Here is a 17,982-nt window from a genome sequence, read left to right on the forward strand (position 1 = left end):
TAATTCTGCTGCCTAAACACACACACACACACACACAGAAAAAAAATCTCCATCTTGAAAACGCGCCGGCCTAACTCCGAGCCCCGTCTCCGAGCCAACTTGATTATCAGGCGCACACACGCCCCGCCCACGTCTCGTGCTGACCATCTTTCAGTCTCACCCTTCCCATCTGAAGGGCTCCTCCAATTCCTAAATGGTCTTTAAGAGCTTTCACCTCGCGCGCCAGAGTCTTGCCAAAGGCTTCACTCACGGTTATGCTCAGTCAGTAGTTGCTGGTGTTAGCCAGAACAATCCTCTTGCCTCGCTCCAGCACGACCGCTTCCGCAAAGGCCTCAAAAACCAACATGCTTTTGCTTCGACTTCGTCCACGACGAGTGCCCTCAAGGCGCTCGCTGTTGGACAACCAGACCACCAAGACTCGGGCTTAGCTGCCTACTACACTGCATGGCAAAAGCACCAGCGAACCGACGACAAGGAATGGTCGCAATTCCAGTTCCGCAAGCTCATCGAATGGGATCCGGCAAGCGCCAAGAATGCTGCCGAGATCAAGGAGAGTAGCGTTGCGATTGAAGAGACGGCAGACCTGGTCCCGGCTCCTGCTCGTGGCTCCGTCAGTCGCGCGTACAGTACTAGTCAGGTAGAGGATTTCAAGAAGGCTGTCGGTGGTGAAGAGGCGGAGAAGATTGCGTTGGCCCAAGTAGACGAGGCCATTGCACAAGAGGTGGCCAAGCACAAGGCCGTCGACGAGGAGGTTTCTTCCGTCCAGGAGGCCCGATCAGAGTCGCCTGCCACTGTCTCGGACACTCTAGTAATTTCGACAACCTTCAGCCATGCGGATTCAACAGTCGCCACCAGCCCAATCGAAGCACATGATGAGTACACGGTACAGCTGCAGAAGCTGGTCGTCAATCACAACTATGCCGAAGTCCCTGCCGTCTTCGAGGCTATGCTTCGTTCAGAGGTCCAGCCATCGGCCACTGCATACAACGCTCTTCTGTCCGCAGCGATACACCTTCCTCGGGCCCAGCACCAGGTTGTTCCCAAGGCGCTGGATGTATACTCGGATATGCTTCGTCGACGCGTGGCTCCCGACACTGCCACGTACACCACGCTCCTCGAGCTCCTTTCCATCAGATCCTTGGAAGTTGTGTCTTTGAGGCAGAGCTTTGAAGACAGGCGACTGCGGTACGGTGGAATGGAAGAGGAGGGAAGATTCATGCTCCAGTCGCACGAGACTGACTATGCCATCCTGGCTGAAGATGGATCGCTGTCAGTCGCTGTGAGACTTTTTGATGCGGCCGTTAGCAGCGAAGTTAGCCGCACATTTGCTGAGAAGACTTACCGACTACTTGTCACTGCTTGTGCGGAGGGCGACCGCGTAGAGGACATGGTGCGAATCTACTCGCACATGGAATCGCGAGGTGTAACTCCGGCTGCTGACATGTTCGTCCCCATGATCCACGCTTTCGGCAAGTCGGGCGACTTGAGGAGCGCGGTTGAGTGCTACGACGAATACAAGACGCTCGCAATCTCAAACGACAATGGCGAGATTGAGATTTCTCGGAAAGACAACGACGTGTACGCCGCCCTTGTCAAGGCTTACACGGTCTGCGATCGTCTGGAGGGCGCTCAGAAGTTTGTGGCAAAGATCGAAAGCGGACTCACTGCGCCTGAAGATGTTACTTCGGTTCGCGACATTGTAGGCCTCAAGGCCTTCCTTCCGGAGTGGCTGAAGAATGGTTCTTTCGAGGAAGCCTACGTGCATGCCACCGAGTATCTCAGCCCGCAGGCCCGCCAAATCGCCATGGCTGCCATCTGCATCAAGGCTGCCGACCGCGACGCCGTCGAGGTCGCTACTCAGGCTTTCGATGACCTGCCGGCTGAGGTTGACCTCTCTCGGCCGGCCATGGCCATGGGAGCCATGCACATTCGCACTGGAAACATTGAAGCAGCCGAGGTCTTTTGGAGGATGCTCGAGCTGTCGCCTACGAAGCCCGATTTCATCGAGCCCACTGCCATGCACAGCATTGCGCTGATTGGCAGTGGGCATGCGGAACGCGGTCTTCGTCAGGGTCGTCAAATGTTTGCTCGCATACGGGACTCTCAGTCTGGCTCTACTCAAGCCAAGATGGAGATCGTAGAGCAAGTTGATGAAGCTATCGAGGTTATGGGTCAGTTCATGATGAAGCGTGGCATCTTCCTTCCGCCGCGGGCTAGCATGGAACTGATGTGGACGATGATTGAAAACGGCGGCCTAGTCACCCCAGTTGCTCACCACCTACTTGCTGGAATGGGACCTGAGGCCGTTGTTCAACTCAACTTCGACGACATCACGCTCCTGATGCAGGTCCAATCCGGCATCCTCCTTCAAGAGGCTGAGGTTGATGTTGCTCACGCTGCACGGTTCGCCCATCTTCTCGAGGTCATCACTGCAAGCGGCACCCCAGTCAACAAGACGACGTCTGGCCTTGTCGAGCAGGTGCTTACCAAGCTCGACCGAGGCGATCTTCAGCACCGCTGGTATGCCTACAAGCACCCAGCTCCAGAGTCGCTGTACTCTCCCGCCCCGTTCGCCGCCTACCCCGTCCAAGCGCCCGCCACTCCAGCAGCCCCCACCTTTGAGGACCAGTACGACCCATACGCTGCGTCGACGGACAACAAGGGATCTGTCGCCATCACCGAACTGCTCGAGAAGACTCATGGACGGTCATCCACCCACCTCAACGAGGCTTTGATGAAGTTTAGGAACATGCGTCGGGCTGGTCGCCACCCTCGATTCTTTACCTATGCCAAGCTCATCACTGCCGCAGCCAAGGAGGACCGTTTGAACCTGGCTCACGACATCCTGAACCTCGCGAAGCAGGATGTTCCTCTGCTGCCTCAGTACCGCATTGTTCGATACGGATGGGTTACCATTCTGGATGCAATGGTCGCTGCTTGCCTTACCTGCAACCAGCGTGATCTCGCTGGAAGGTATCACCAGGACCTCCTTGAGATGGGTGCCGCTCCTACCGCCAACACTTTTGGTCTCTACATCACCACCCTCAAGGAGTCTACCAAGACCTTTGACGAGGCTACCGAGGCTGTCAAAATCTTCCTTCGTGCCAAGGCTGAGGGTGTTGAGCCTTCGTCCTTCCTTTACAACGCTCTCATCGGCAAGCTTGGAAAGGCTCGCCGTATTGACGACTGTCTCTTCTACTTCTCCGAGATGCGCAACCTTGGTATCCGTCCTACCTCTGTTACCTACGGCACCATTGTCAATGCTCTTTGCCGTGTCAGTGACGAGAAGTTCGCCGAGGAGCTGTTCGAGGAGATGGAGAGCATGCCCAACTACAAGCCTCGCCCTGCTCCCTACCACAGCATGATGCAGTTCTTCCTGACGACCAAGCGTGACCGCAGCAAGGTTCTCAGCTACTACGAGCGCATGCGTGCTAAGCGCATCGAGCCTACTACACACACCTACAAGCTACTGATCGACACCTACGCCACGCTTGAGCCTGTTGACATGGAGGCTGCAGAGAAGGTACTCGAGCAGGTTCGCACTGCTGGTGCCGTCCCTGAAGCTGTCCACTACTCTTCATTGATCCACGCCAAGGGCTGCGTGATGCACGACATGGAAGGTGCTCGCCAACTCTTTGACACCGTTCTCGTCGACAATCGCATGCCTCCCCAGGCCTGTCTTTACCAGGCGCTGTTCGAGGCCATGGTCGCCAACCACCAGATTGCCGACACCGAGTCTGTTCTGGTTGACATGCGCGCCCGTGGTGTCGAGATGACCCCTTACATTGCCAACTCCCTGATTCACGGCTGGGCGCTTGCACATGACATTGAAAAGGCCAAGGCTATCTACGACTCGGTACCCGAGAGCAAGCGCGAGCCCAGCACGTACGAAGCCATGACGCGTGCTTACATGGCCGTCGAGGACCGTTCAGCCGCTATGACTGTCGTCAACGAGGGCCTGTCTCGCGGCTACCCTGCTGCCGTGGCCGGCAAGATCCTCGAGCTTGTCGGTGGTGGTCGTGCAGCTGTACCCGAGGTTGTTGCCTAAACGGCATCCTCATGATCTTTCACTTCTTCGAAACATCGCCTTCTGGGCGTTTCAATCATATACAATTTTTTTTTACACTTTATTTTCCCTGGACGGCCGAACACAAAGCAGAAGAAAGAAGGAAGAGTGAAGAAGAAAGAACCAAGGGTGAGAGGGGGGGGTTTTTTTTCTTCAACTAAAAAAAATAAGCCCCCGCGCTACTACTTATTGTCTTCTATGCATGCATGGATGCACGCTTGTAGCTTGTGGCTGGGCAATCTCTCCTAATACCAATTCATTCGTCTTGGGGGATGTGCGTTTTTTTTTTCCTTCCTTCCTTCCTTCCTTCCTTTCTTTCTTTCTCTCTTCTTTTAAATGTCGCTTTTACTTAGATTTTCAATGTTTTTTTCCTTTTCTTATTTACTCTAGCGACGGCGTTGCCTGCATATCCGGGGTTCTCTCGTTCTCGTTCTCAATCTCCATTGTCTTTTGGCTATAACTTTTTTTGATTTTGTACGTCTGCGAATGCGAAAGATCGATATATATATCCCCCTTGCCAATCCGCTAGAAAGAGAGAAAAAAACAGAAATCCAGAGCTGGATGGTTTTGATCGGTTTGTTTGGTTGGTTGGTTAGTTGGTTGGGTTGGGTTGGGTTGGGTTTTTCTTGTCCCTTTTTTTTTAGGGGTTTCGGGCTTCCGTGTCTAGGTCGTAATGGGCGATGACTACGATGACGATTACGACGACGATGACGGATGCATGGGATGGTGGGCTGGTAACGGGCTTGGATTGATTGGTTGATTGGTTGGTTCATTGATGAGGATGATGGATGGGGAGTTCTTGTAATGAGCAGTCTCAGTCTCAGCATCAGTCTCAGCATCAGCATCTACATCGTTTTATACACGGTCATTGAGTGCATGGGATACGTCTGGCGGTGATGGTGTGTACTCTGGTGCGGAGCTCTTGCATCGATACTGGCATTATGGTTACTTACATGTACTGTATGTGTATGGTGGTTTGGTTCAAATCCCGGACTTGTATGTATGTATGTATGTATGTAAATATACCCTTTGGGGGTTTTTTATACCATCTCTCCTCTCTTCATATGTGTCTTCCTCTTTCTTTCTTTCTTTCTGCATCTGTGTTTCTTCTACATGGTATTACAAGGTGGAGTGGATGGAAAATTGTTGGATTTGGGACATTAGAATCGTCTTGTTGTGATGCGTACACGATGGTTATTTAGTGTACTTGTGTGGAAGGGGGAGGGTAGGTGGTTGGTACAAGAAGAAGAAGAAGAAGAAGAAGAAAGAAGAAAGAAGGAGAAATCGGAATATGGCATGACAATAAAGTGGGCAGTGTTGTTTGCTCTGGGATTGGTCATGGTATGAAGTGAGTTGTATGCATGTATGGCGAGGGAAACAGAAGGATGGGACGGGATGGAATGTGGAGACTCTATAGCATGATCTATATGGAGAATATAAAATGGTTGATGTATTCTATCCTTCTCTCTCTCTCTCTCTCTCTCTCTCACCCACCCACACACACATACATACTCTTTCTCTCTTTCTCTCCCCTTTCTTGCGACCAAGAACTTAAAAAAAAAGCCATGGTAGAAATCCTGCATAGCCAACACAACAAAGTGAGAAAACCCTCCTTCTCGTCCGCCTCTCAACCCGTCTCCCAAAAACGCCCTAGGTCATGCGAACAATGCTAAATGCTTCAATCGCCTCTGAACCCCAAGAAAGAAAAAAAAAGCGACTCCCGGAATCATCACTCGTAAAGGGTGGGTATGTGATGGTGGTGGTGGTTCCAATGCCTGTATATACAAGTATGCGCCTACTCGCGTGCTCTTTCTGGTGTCGCGATCAATGAAATTCCCTCGCCTCGTAGTTGTGTACACGCGCTTGCAAGGGAGCTAGTTGTAGTTTCTCGTCTCGGTGGCTTGGTCTGCTTCGCGGGCGAGGCGGTTCTCGGCGGCGGCTTGTTGGAGCGTCTGGTTGTTTGTTTGGCGTTTCTGCGCGTCGAGTTTCTTTTGGAGGTCGCCTGAGGAGGATTTGTTGGCGCGGGCCTGGGCATGTTAGCTGTGTACGTGGACGGAGCTGTGGAGTCTGTCTGTCCGGGTAGCATGGCGCGCGCGTCCCGGTTTGCTTTCCCTCGCATTGGATAGTAAATGCGGTATCACGTACCTCGGCTGCAGCGGCGGCGGCGGCTTTGGGGTCGTCTACTCGGTTGCTGTCGCCCAGGGTGCGCGGCGGTCCTCCGACCTTTGGCTTGGGAGCGGTGGCATTGCTGGGTACAGATGCTCTTGTTGCGGGCTCTGGGGCAGAGCCGAGGGTGCGCCCTTGTCCTTCAAAGTTGTCTTTGGACTGTTTCCCACAGAGGTTGCCCATGTGTAATGCGCGAGGGGGAGCTGTATTGGCAAAGGGAGACGGCGGGCAGCGGGCAGCTAGAGGAGCCGCGGGTTGTCGAGGGCAGTATTCTGCAGTCGTCCAGGGAAGGTTGCGGAGATGTCAGCCTCGCAGGCGCGGGGGGGTAAGGCGCATTAATCAGTTGCGGCGCGCGGGATTGGATGCCAAGTACCTGTCTCTCGGATCGCCGGCTTACCCAGGCCCCTTCAGGCTTGTTGGCGTGCTCCCGCAAGCACGTCGAGTCTCTCGTCCTGCCAATCCCCCCGTCTCCATCAGCCTTGGCCAGCGCATGGCGACACCGGACGCGCAGAGCATGATGCTATAGCAAGAGCAGCAGACTGAGGTATGGCACGGGAGTGGGGGGCACGCTAAAGACGTACAGTAGGGCAGGCTAACATGGAGTGCCCAGTCGCCGCAATGAGCCACTGGCCCGGTGGCCTTGATACGCTTGGACGAAAGACGGGCCAGCAAGTCGTCGAGTGCAAATAGATGCATGCATCCATGCAGTGTATACCAAGAGCAAGGCCATGGTGCGCTGCCCAGGCCCAAGTCAGATCAGACGTCTTGGTTTCGAGGGCGCGGCCAATGACGACACACACAACTAAGCCCATCGCCCACACGTGATAGGTGGGCTGGTCGTGAGGCGCTAGCCCGCATTCATTCCGCCTTCCTCGAGCGCTATGCATCCTCCAAGTTTTCAAACTTCTCAGAGTCGAGGTGCGGGTCGCCAGAGACTCTACTGGATGACGGGGCCACGCGCACGTACGTACCCAAAAACCCCCCTTCACTTGTCTGCGGCCCCGATGTTGCAAATTCATTTGTCCGACTTGAGCACCTAGATGGCCTGTCCTGGAACACTGCCATAATGCCGACCGACAGCCCTGCGACTCTGCCCCTCCGCCAGACGAACCGGGACTCCTCCAACATGGCTAACAACTGCGTAGACTGCGATCGCGATTCGGCCTTTGGCGACGACGACCACCTCCGCGCCACCGAATCCATGTTTCCCACCCCAGTCGCCGCGGGCACAAAGCGGGATGCCGATGAGCTGCGAGACGCCGCCCCAGAATCTGCCCAATCCTCCGGTCCGAGCTCGCAAGAGTACCTTCTTGATCCCCAGCTGTGTTGCAATAGGTGCCCTGAAAACTGCCCAGAAGCGTACCATGTGCGTCCGACTAAACGCCAGGCTTCGGCCGATAAGGTTGGCGAATTTCATCATCCTACCACAGAGTCTCACCAGGGCACCGAGCCAGACTGTCCCTTTCCCGACGACTCTTTTGAAAAGTTCTGCCAGGAGTGTCACTTGGAGCCATCTTCGCACCCGGATTGCTCAGTGCCTTGCCCTGCCGACGATTGCGCTGAAGACGACGCCTGCTTTGACCCTCGATGCACCCAGAAAAACGAACATTGCACCGACAACTGCGTAGACCTCGAGTGTACCAAGATCGCCTGTCCAGACCGGCCATGCTTCTGCCAGAAGTGTAACGCTCAGCCTTGTCCTTTGGGTGACCCGAACAACGAATGTCACTTGGCCCACACCGCCCCTACACCGGCTGGTACAATATACTGCTACGACGATGCGCCGTGTCACTTTCAAGACGGCTTTCATGGACACCAGGGCAACCTTTCATCCTTTGAGACGTATCCCTGTTTCTCTCAGACTCACGGGTACCACCCAGCCGACGACATCACGACGACGGCGTCGAGCGCCGCGACACCAGCACCGTCGCACAGCAACTACACTTCATTGGACAGTGTATTCACCACTGAACAATCACCGGGGCCTAGCAAAGCAACTTATTCCCCGCACTGCTTCCTAAATGTCGCCGGCGACCACTGTCACATTGACAACTCGTGTTGTCACGGGGCCCGCCGAGCATGCGGCCACGCCCCGTCTGCATCGCAACAGCAGTTGGACATGTGGGGCTCTTCAATAGCACAGGGAAATGGGCTAGCCAACACCTTTATGAACTTTGGGTTCAACTCGAGCCTGCCCACTAGCCCCGTCTCCGCCGACCGGAACTCAATACATTCAGCGAATCCCTTCAGCCTTGAAGACCCTATGATGGGCTTTCACGACCACTCATGGATGCTGACGGAGTCTGCGTTCCCGAATGTCTATCAACCAGCAAGCGCGTTTGGCAGTACCAACAAGCTCAATTTCCTGGCTTCTGCCGTTCAGAATGACATCTTGCGCCCAAACGCCGCAATCTCTTCTGGCTCAAGTACCCTGCCCAGTGGTTCAGGAGGTGCACAAACCTGTGTGTGTAAATGGTAAGTGAGACTGAACAATCACAAGTTTTGCATTGTATCTGGGGAATCACGCTGCCTTGCGAGTCTCTTTCGAATCACCTGACCATTCAGAACACAACACATATTGACAGTACCCTAGGCAACATGGTCCGGGACTTCTATGTCTCGCATCTTTCGAGACTCCAGAGGCGCTGCACAAGCACATCAAGACCGCTCACGTGGACAACTGCGCACACTGCTTCTGTCAATGGGAAGACTGCGAGGCCTGCACCAAAGACTTCAAGCAGCGCTCCAAGCTCTCACGCCACCTCCTTGGCCACGCCGGTTACCGCCCTTATGCCTGCAGCTACGAAGGTTGTGACAAAACTTTTGCTACCAATCAAGCCAAAGACAATCACGAGAGGACGCACACGGGCGAGCGACCCTATGTATGTGATCGCTGCGGATACACAACCACGACACACACACAGCTACAGACACACATTAGCGCTCTTCACGAGGGTAAGAAGCCGCACAAGTGCCGCTTCTGCGAGTTCACATGCGCGGATTCAAGTAACCTGAGTAAGCACGAACGAACACATCAGGTAAGCTGAGCTCATCCTCCTATTCCCCGACTCCAACACTGCAACATACCCCATCCAGACCCCAAAAAAAAGACAAGCTAACAGAAGATACAGACTCTGCGTCCCTACCGCTGCCCCCAGCCCAACTGCACCTTCAAACCCGACTGTCGCTGGGAGAATCTCAAGCGCCATCTCCGCCGCTCCGGCCACTGTCCACAGCTCCTCGTCGAGACAAGCGACGAGTACAAGCTCTACCGCGAGAGCGTGCGCCGCGAAATCGACGACTGGCACAAGAGGAATGAGGATGGCGGCTTGGGCCGCGGGGGCAGGAGAAAGGGTAGCCGTGCTATGACCAAGTAAACCTAACGACAAGAATGTATATATGCATATGTACACGACCCCCATTTTATGAGTTGTGTATGTGCTGTAGCGAGAGATTGATTCATGCAAGTAAGGATGGAGGCAGAGCATTGGATAAAGAAGATTACATTCCTCCTCATGAATATCAAAATAGAAGTTAGTGTGAAACATGTGGCGAGGACAAGGAGAGTGGAGCTGTGCTTCGAAAGAGAAAATATTTCGTTTCTTTTCTTACTTCATATAACTATATATATATATATATATACATGGGATTTACAACATGACGAGGGGAAGAACGTTTGAAGCTGACAGGGACATGAGAAAGCGACGATACTCGATTGAATGATGAGATTAATCAATGGATAAATATAAATCAATGAAATAATTGACATGTCTTCTGCTTCTTCTTCTTCTTCCTAGCACACCATGTTAATCACATCCGTGCAAAGGTGTGCTATCGTGTCATGTCAGTAATGATAATACCACGAGCAACAACAAAGTCTTCAGGTCCAAATGTGTCCATTGCCCCAGCACGCCCCCCCCGGCTATCCAAAAGACGTAATCAACAATCAACAACAATCTCAGCACACGCACTGCTCTCCCTTTTTCTCTCACTCCCTCTATTCTACCTCTTCTTATTCATCTTCTTCTCTCCTCACACCAACACAACAACAAAACATACAAAAACAAAACATACCCTCGGCCCCGGCCTACAAAACAGAACAGAAAAAAAAACAGCCAACTTGATCCAGCAAAACAACAATCTTTCAGCCTCAAGTATCCAGACAAGTGGGATATCTCATACACACAAAAAAATATATATATCAAGACAATAACAGCGCATTAAACCTCGTGTTCTTTTTGATCCTCGAGTGCAGCTGCTACGAAGCAAAAATGTCCTATGTACAATGGTTTTGCTTGCAGCACTGGTACTCTCTGCGACAGCCAGTGAGAAGCAGAATAAAGAGAAGGAAAAAAAGGGGGATTCATCGCATGTAAACATACGGTGGGGGTATAGAACGTAGGGAGAAATGTAAATCAACTGAGAGATAGCCCTTGGGTAGTCGATGGTGTGTGATTTACGAGAATCGGCAGTGGTGGTGATGATGATGGCGGCCGAGGTGGCCCCCAGGAGTGCGCGGCCACGTCAGATGGCGGGTTGGGTATTAACGAGTGGATTAGACACTAGACGCGAAGACAGCCTCTATCTCTTGATCAAGATCATCAGAAACAAAGAGAAAGAAAAAAAAAGGAAATGGTATGGTATGGCCGTGACGGAGGAGGGCGATGGCTTAGTGGGTCCAGAGGGTCCAGGGACGCCAAAAGCAAGCCACGAGAAGAGGATCCCGGCGGGATGAAGAGGGCCCATGACCATGGGATCATGAGCGGAAAAGCGGAACGGAAACAGCGCGTGAAAAAACGTTATCGTGGCGGCATTACGGTTTGGGGACAAGGTCAATGAGCGTGCTGGAGCCCAGGGAGTGAACATCCGTTGTCCTCGCGAGGAGCGGTCGTGTCACCAAGGATGACGGTGCGGACGCGACACGGCTCTCGCCCTTGACAAGTCGTATGTAAGGCGGGGACTGCCATGGCGTAGACGAGACTAGGCAAGATTAGCAGACCGGACACACACACAAGGCTCCACTAAGGGCTGGAAGGCCCTCGGTCACCTCGACTGCGGTGCCCTCCGATGCCCGTGCTGTCGCCCTCGATTGTCTTTCGCCAGTGCTGCGGCAAGCACACGCAAACCAAGGGGAAGGCCTTGATCTCGCTGTCGGATTCGACCGGCGAATGATGTCTGCTTGCGTTGCTCACACCGGAGTCGCGTTGTTCGGATTTCCGTGCCTCCCACTGCTCCGCTGTCTCGGAAAGCCTCACACCCGTGGCCCAGCCATCATCCCAGATGCCCACAACTTTGAGCATATCGCCTCTTTCCAGCTCAAATTCGTCTCCGGCGCGGGGTTGGTAGGCCCAGAGTGTGGCAACCGTGTCGTTGGGGTGAATGTCGTCTTGGGAATAGTAGTCCTTGAAGAATTGTAGCTGTTCCGACTGGCCCGAAGCGATGCCGTCTGGACTCGACAGGTTGCGAGCTTGGTCGGAGCCGGAAAGGGGTGAAGAACTTGATCCCAACATCGAGTGGCTAGACAACGAGCCCTGGCGCTTTGGGAGTCCTCCGGCCAGAGCACCTCGTATCGACTCTGGTGAATCATACGGGCCGAGGTGAGATCCATCGTAAGCAGTCAGACGGCCGCCCCTATCGCTGTTGTTGGCCGAAGGAGCTTCCTCCAAGGCCGACATTCGTTGAACACGCGAGCCTGGGAGAATGGTGGCTGGCTCGTTGACCTCACCGCCAAAAGACATGGGTGGCGGTATGCTGTTGCCTCTGGGAGAGTGGCGTCGCGATGGTGATGGAGTGTTGAAAACGCTGTTGGCTTGTGTATATTTCTTTCTACGCATCATCATGCAACAGAAGATGACTGCAGCAATTACTAGACCGGCGCCGATGAGAGATCCGATGACAATGCCGGCAATGGCGCCACTGGAGAGGCCGCTCTTGGCGTTGTGTCCGCCAGACGATGCTCCGCTGGTAGAGCTTGGCACGGCAGACGAGGTGCTCGACGGGAAGACGGGAGGCATGGAAATCGTGGTAGGCAGTTTGACGCCTTGGCAGCGGGTTTCGACATTGGCATTGACACAGCAGGAATCCGTCGAGTTTGCGGTGCTTCCGGAGCAGAAAAGGCACAGTCCTTCGACGTTGTTTTGATATCCACACTCGTCCGGCTCGTTCTTGACAGCTTCGATGCAGTTGTTGCTGAGTGCGTTTCCCGGGTTGGAGCAACGGGTAAAGTCGGAGCGAATCTGGGGCACTGCATTATCGCCTGGTTGGCCGCATAGTTCTGGGCTTGAAACTATGACTTGTTCACTGATGGCAAAGTCGGCCTGGGGATACGTCAGCAGCGGGATTCAGACGGGGCGCTCGTCTACGTACACAGGCACCGGCGCAGAGCGGCGTTGCAGCTTGTTCGCTGAGGCCACATGACTGCTTGGACGACTGGATAATGGCGTTGCACAGGACGGTTGTTGTATAGCGCGCATAGAGGTTGGTCGTGTTTGTCAAGTTGACGCGTGAACAGCCTAATATGTCTTGGTATCTGGCGTAGTGTTAGTCGTGTGCCGAGCCATGAGTGGTGCAGGGTGTGGCTGGACGGGACTGACTGTCTCTGTGCGTAGCTAGTCTGGATGTAGTTTCGCAGGCCTTGATCAAATGTCTGGGTACTGGATACAAACTTGAGAAATGGACTGTTTGGCGTCAGTACAGGTGGCTGCGTAGGGGCAGTGCATGGTGCTCGACGTACAAGTTGGCGGACTGGTTGGTGTCGACGGCGGCCGAGCTAAAGGCCGGACAGGCGGTGGAGCCCTGGAGCGATATGCAGCTCTGCTGGGCCATGGTCGCGGGCAGTGAGGCGGCAAGGACGACGAGGAGGGCGGCAGGTTTTGTGACTAGACGGGCTTGCTTTTGGCGAGGGAGGGAACCAGCTGATCGACGACAGCAATCTCCGGAGGGTGCAGGATGGCGAGCATCGTGGCAGGGCGGACATGGGGGCATGCTGAGGGAACGGCAAAGGCAAGCGGCGCGCGCCAGCAGCGTGGGCGGTCGGTGGGCGGGTGAAGGGCGACGACGGGGCCGTGGTGGAGCAGAGCAGGCAGGCAGGCAGAGCAGAGTAGAGGAGTGGGAGTGGGAGTGGGAGTGGACGTGGGGGGGGGGAGAGACGCGCAGGTTCACGAGGCGATTCGCGGCATGGAGATTGCGGGCGAGTGGGCGGGATTGTTTGTTTGCAGAGCAGGACGAGCAGAAAAGAGAGGCCGGGCGAGTCGGGTGGAGCGGCCTAAGAAGGAAAACGGCAGGCGCGCTCGCAACATGCAAAAAAGAGCGTAGTGGGTAGGGAAGCTGCGAGGGCCGCACACGTAGTAGGACGCAAGTAGAAGAAGGAAGGCACGATCGATTGGGGGAAGCTGCGACACGCGCAAAGGGAAGGACAGGAGCGCCTGTGCCTGTCCTGTGCCTGCCCGTGCCTGCCTGCCCCCGGCGCCCGCCCCGGAGCGGCGCCGTGTGATTGGGCCAACGCTGCCGCGGGAAATGAGGTTCCTGGCCCAAAATAAGCCTGCCATGCGCCGCCGCGTCTCAAGTCTGTCGACGTCGACGGTGGTATATTCGCTAATATCGACTGCTGCTGCTGTGCTGCTGCGCCCGGCCCACGCGCGTTGCTATGCCATTGTCGCTGATGCGCCTTGCCGGCCCACCGTGGGGGGGCTCGCTGCGCTGCGCTGCTGCTGGCTGGCTGTCAGTCGGCTGCTGTGTTGTCGTGTCCCAATTTCTGCACGTCGCCGCATCGGGCATGGCGCCGCTTCCACCATTGCCGTCCTCAGCCACGTCCAGAACGGCACTACTACACCTACACACACGCGCATAGATTGGAGATACGAACCACGCCTAGCGGCCTTGACGCGGCCGCACCCCGCCTCCCAGCAACCCGGCATCCTGTCTGTTCCTGAGACGCTGCTCCAGCGACACTGCTACTGCTACTACTACTACTCCCTCGACGGCTGCGTCTCGAGGCAGTCCCCGCACTCGCTGCCTGTGCCTGTGCCTGTGCCTGTGCCTGTGCCGTGCCGTGCCTCTGCCGGCGGCCACCACGTGGTGGAGCTTTGCTAGCGCGGCCCATCGCTTCGCATGCCACATAGGGCAATTTATGCAGCCCTGCCATTGCCTGACCTTCATCTGCTCTCCACCTAGTCGCCCTCACTTGTCCTCTGCTGCTCGCCATCAACACCGCCACGAAGGCGACGCCACTAGCCTGCGCTGCAGATTGCCTCGAGCAGGACAAGCCATGCAAACACGCTGCCTGCGCTAGCCCGCGACTCGCGCTCCCCTGGCTCGGCTATTTTCCCTCTGCCCACTAGCGACGGCCCGCTCCCTCGACGACTGCTGCTTCCGGCCATGGCGATCTCTTTAACTCGGATCTACCACTACCACTACTGCCACGGTCCCAAGCCCATGATCCCAAGCCTACCGTCCGCTACAGAAGCGAGGTATCCCCCGCACACGACCACACGCTGTCCACGGCCGCCCAGCGCGAGCTCCTCGGGCCCGCTCCACGGCCGCCATCGCCGCTCCGCTGACGCTGCACCATCATGTCACGAACCCTGGGGCCTCGGAAGCCCCAATGCCACGTCTAGTGTCAACTCTGTCGCAGACCCCATCTCCAAGACAGTTGTGAGAGTGCTAGTCGTCGGAACGCACCGTTGCTCTCTTCCTACGGCGGATAGGCGCCACCTCCGCGACGCCAAGCCATCGACACCGCACCGTTTGGTCTGTCTCTCGACCCACCACCAATCGCGTCTCACGCCGCGATATCTTCCACTAGTAGAAAAAAAGTCGCGTTTCAACCTCTGTGTATTTCCGGCTTGGCCCCATACACCATGTTGGATTCATTTGTAATCCCTCGACACCAGCTTGCCATCTACTAACATCTCGCCGGCGGTTCAACCTCCGACGTTGCCCGTTTGAGCCCCCTTCTGTCGACACTGGGATCCCGTCAATGCAACCCAGCCTGTCCTCTAGTTGTACACTGTAAAACCCTCTTTGACTGACGTCTTTTCCCCACCAATCTCGATTTTTACGTCTCACTGACAGGAACTTCCCGATATGGCCAATCATCCCCCCTTCCGCACTCCCCTCTCTCCTTGCTCCCTACCATCTCACCGGTGAATTCCATTGCATTGATGCACTCACATACATACACACCAACTCTCTTCCCCGCCCTTGGCACTCTCCAGTCCAGAGTCGTCTTTTCTATCATCAAGGATCAAGGCGGCTAAATGATTATGTAGAGACGCTGGTGGTTTAGTCGGACGTCATCTTCATGTATTCTATGCATGCATACGTACGTCGTATGCGTTGCAATAGAGAGAGAAGATACCTGTGAACTGTGATCAAGTCGATGTAGTGTCCGAATCGCCATCTAGAGAGATTATAGACACGGACGTATACTTGTGTGTGTGTGTGTGTGTGCTGTAGTTTGAGCAAAGATAGAAAAATCCAGGAGAAAATAAGAGACAATGAGTAATAAAAAAAAGTAATATACGTACTGCAATATGCTCCAGATGCCAGTTCGCAATCCCACAATAACTGCCGTCAAATCGACATTCACCAAAGACATATCACACCAAGACTAATCATAATCATGTGCAGAAAACACTAATTATCAGGGTATCATTTACATTTACATTCCTCTTGTCTTGCCCACGTAGCCACGCATACATTTGTACTCAGAAAAACTTGACGCCCTCGCCCTCGCCCCCACTGCCAAACACCTGCGCACGCCCCCTCTTAACACACACAGCGAGGCTCTTCTGCAACAACTCGGCATCCATACCGTAAAACTCCTCCTTGGTCGAGGCGTCGCCCTCGACAATCTCATACAGCGTGAGCACGGTGCCCTTTTGCGCGGTGCGCTCGACCCATTCTTCCAGCAGCACCGCCCACTCGTCGGGCCGCCGCCAGTAGATCCATGCTTTGCCGCCGTCGGCGTCGGCGGCGGCAGCGGCTTTCTTGGATGTGCCCATGAATTCTGCGCGGTTGCCGCCTTCCGCCGAGGCCATGTAGCTGATTATGGCTTTGGCGTCGCGCAGCGACAGACTGCGGTGCAGCCGTGTGTTGTTGAAGAGCGGCGTGTTGAGCGCGTCGATGAGTGTAAGGCTGAAGATGCGGTTGTGTCGGCAGTACGATTGGATGAGCGACGACCATGACGCGAGCTGCGAGCTGCGGGTGCTGGCGACGGGTTGCAGGGTGAAGAAGGGCGGGAACGAGTAGTGGGGTGGGAAGGCGAAGCTTGAGTTGGGCGTTGTGCTTGAGGGGCCTGGTGGGGGTACGGCTGCTGGATATGGTGATGTTGTTGCCATGGTTGGGTTTGAGGTGTGAGTATCGAGTGGGTTTTGGTGGATTGCGCGTATTGGCGATTGCGCGTCGAGGTCGTTGGGAGCGCCATGCGGCGGGAGTGCGGGTGGAGGTTTGCGGGGACTTTGCGACGTCATTGGTTGGCTTGGCTGTAGGGAAAGATACCTTCAACGTGCTTCATTACGACTTCTTAAACATTGTATTGTTAAACTGTCAAAGAAGTTGCGCATATAAAGGTTAGCTTCCGTTGCTCCTACGTTCACTCACATTTGCATTGCTATGGATCTGGTCCTCAGTGGCCCAGACAGCTACGATGATTACTCATGCTGAGCTGGTCCTTTTCATGTCTTCCACTGGATTTCCAGTCTTGCTCACCGTTTGTGCTGCCATAGTTGTAGACTGTGTAACAAACGGCCTTACCCTTTCCGGCCAGAAACCCCCTCTCTTGCTCTTACCAACTCCATATAATGATTTGTCCATTACCTACAATATCATGATCCATAGTCTCTAATATAATTCAGTGACAGTGTACCATATTCAACTGGTCCCGAAAGGCTCTGACAAGTTGACCCATTGTAATACCCTCATTATTATAGAGCGAATAATATTGACGCTCGTCTTCAAAGATACAAGCACCGAACGCAACGGTCATAGACTGAACAGGCGGAACGCATAGCAGCATGCCTTTCCACGACCCGTCCTTTTGTTCTGACATGCGCTCATTGACAATGATATTCTCTATCCTGCCGCGTATCGTGATGCGACTGATCTGGTGATCTGAGGGACCATTCGAACCATACACGGAGATTTCGTCTCGGATGAGGTGCATGTATTCATCAATGTACCATATCATAGGATGGAAGTATGTGCCTTCAGGAAAATGGTAGTACTCTGGACATTGGACGTCCAAACGTATACAGTCGCGGAAAACACAGTCTGAATATCGGGTTTCGTCATAGACACTGTCATCTTCCAACATGAGAGATATAAGAGGTTCATCTTTGTACGTCTTGCTGGAATGTTTCTGATTTTGATCCCTACTGCTGTCCACAGCACTGCAAAAAGAAAGTCAGCCATATCCACTCTCGCCATCTTGATCATCGACTACTCACTGAACCCTGATATCTTTCATGAACAGCTTATTGCAAAGCACCGAGTCATCACCAGGAAGGTATGCGCGCCACGTCTTGCACACACGCTGACAGCGCAAGACTGAATTAAAGTCAGTATATCAACCTACCAGCCCACGCTATACTTGCTGGCTAGGTGATTGGGTGGCAAACCTACGATCGAAGAAGCCCAAATTGCGAAACACCATCTGCAGAATCTCGGGCGGAAGATCCGGGCCGCTGCTGTCGTTGACGTCGGCCGGCATGTTGTTTCGCGGATTATCTTGAGTGCTGCGGAGAGCAGAG

General features: G+C 54.4%; 6 protein-coding genes across 6 annotated transcripts; 2 read left to right on the plus strand and 4 right to left on the minus strand.

Moving 5' to 3' along the window:
• Positions 1–193: 193 nt before the first annotated feature.
• On the plus strand, positions 194–4,048 carry SETTUDRAFT_97780 (uncharacterized protein; the record flags this gene model as incomplete). Its single annotated transcript, XM_008032070.1, has 1 exon — positions 194–4,048. The coding sequence occupies one exon, from the start codon at positions 194–196 to the stop codon at positions 4,046–4,048; it is 3,855 nt and encodes a 1,284-aa protein (XP_008030261.1).
• Positions 4,049–5,641: 1,593 nt separating this feature from the next.
• Positions 5,642–6,523, minus strand: SETTUDRAFT_165452 (uncharacterized protein). Its single transcript, XM_008032071.1, has 2 exons — positions 6,212–6,523; positions 5,642–6,093 (listed from the first exon to the last, which is right to left on the minus strand). The coding sequence occupies exons 1-2, from the start codon at positions 6,413–6,415 to the stop codon at positions 5,941–5,943; spliced, it is 357 nt and encodes a 118-aa protein (XP_008030262.1). The 5' UTR covers positions 6,416–6,523; the 3' UTR covers positions 5,642–5,940.
• A 775-nt stretch (positions 6,524–7,298) lies between these two features.
• Positions 7,299–9,609, plus strand: SETTUDRAFT_156783 (uncharacterized protein; the record flags this gene model as incomplete). The annotated part of the gene is made up of 3 exons (XM_008032072.1): positions 7,299–8,707; positions 8,826–9,270; positions 9,364–9,609. The coding sequence occupies 3 exons, from the start codon at positions 7,299–7,301 to the stop codon at positions 9,607–9,609; spliced, it is 2,100 nt and encodes a 699-aa protein (XP_008030263.1).
• Positions 9,610–11,253: 1,644 nt separating this feature from the next.
• SETTUDRAFT_34653 (uncharacterized protein) lies at positions 11,254–13,057 on the minus strand (the record flags this gene model as incomplete). The annotated part of the gene is made up of 4 exons (XM_008031907.1): positions 11,254–12,549; positions 12,599–12,761; positions 12,826–12,909; positions 12,966–13,057. The coding sequence occupies 4 exons, from the start codon at positions 13,055–13,057 to the stop codon at positions 11,254–11,256; spliced, it is 1,635 nt and encodes a 544-aa protein (XP_008030098.1).
• Positions 13,058–15,939: 2,882 nt separating this feature from the next.
• On the minus strand, positions 15,940–16,572 carry SETTUDRAFT_156785 (uncharacterized protein; the record flags this gene model as incomplete). The annotated part of the gene is made up of 1 exon (XM_008032073.1): positions 15,940–16,572. The coding sequence occupies one exon, from the start codon at positions 16,570–16,572 to the stop codon at positions 15,940–15,942; it is 633 nt and encodes a 210-aa protein (XP_008030264.1).
• A 512-nt stretch (positions 16,573–17,084) lies between these two features.
• Positions 17,085–17,942, minus strand: SETTUDRAFT_23147 (uncharacterized protein; the record flags this gene model as incomplete). Its single annotated transcript, XM_008031835.1, has 3 exons — positions 17,085–17,622; positions 17,680–17,779; positions 17,855–17,942. The coding sequence occupies 3 exons, from the start codon at positions 17,940–17,942 to the stop codon at positions 17,085–17,087; spliced, it is 726 nt and encodes a 241-aa protein (XP_008030026.1).
• Between the last annotated feature and the right edge of the window lie 40 nt (positions 17,943–17,982).

Source organism: Exserohilum turcica, assembly GCF_000359705.1.
Source record: "Exserohilum turcica Et28A unplaced genomic scaffold SETTUscaffold_7, whole genome shotgun sequence".
NCBI classification, from domain to species: Eukaryota; Fungi; Ascomycota; class Dothideomycetes; order Pleosporales; family Pleosporaceae; genus Exserohilum; species Exserohilum turcicum.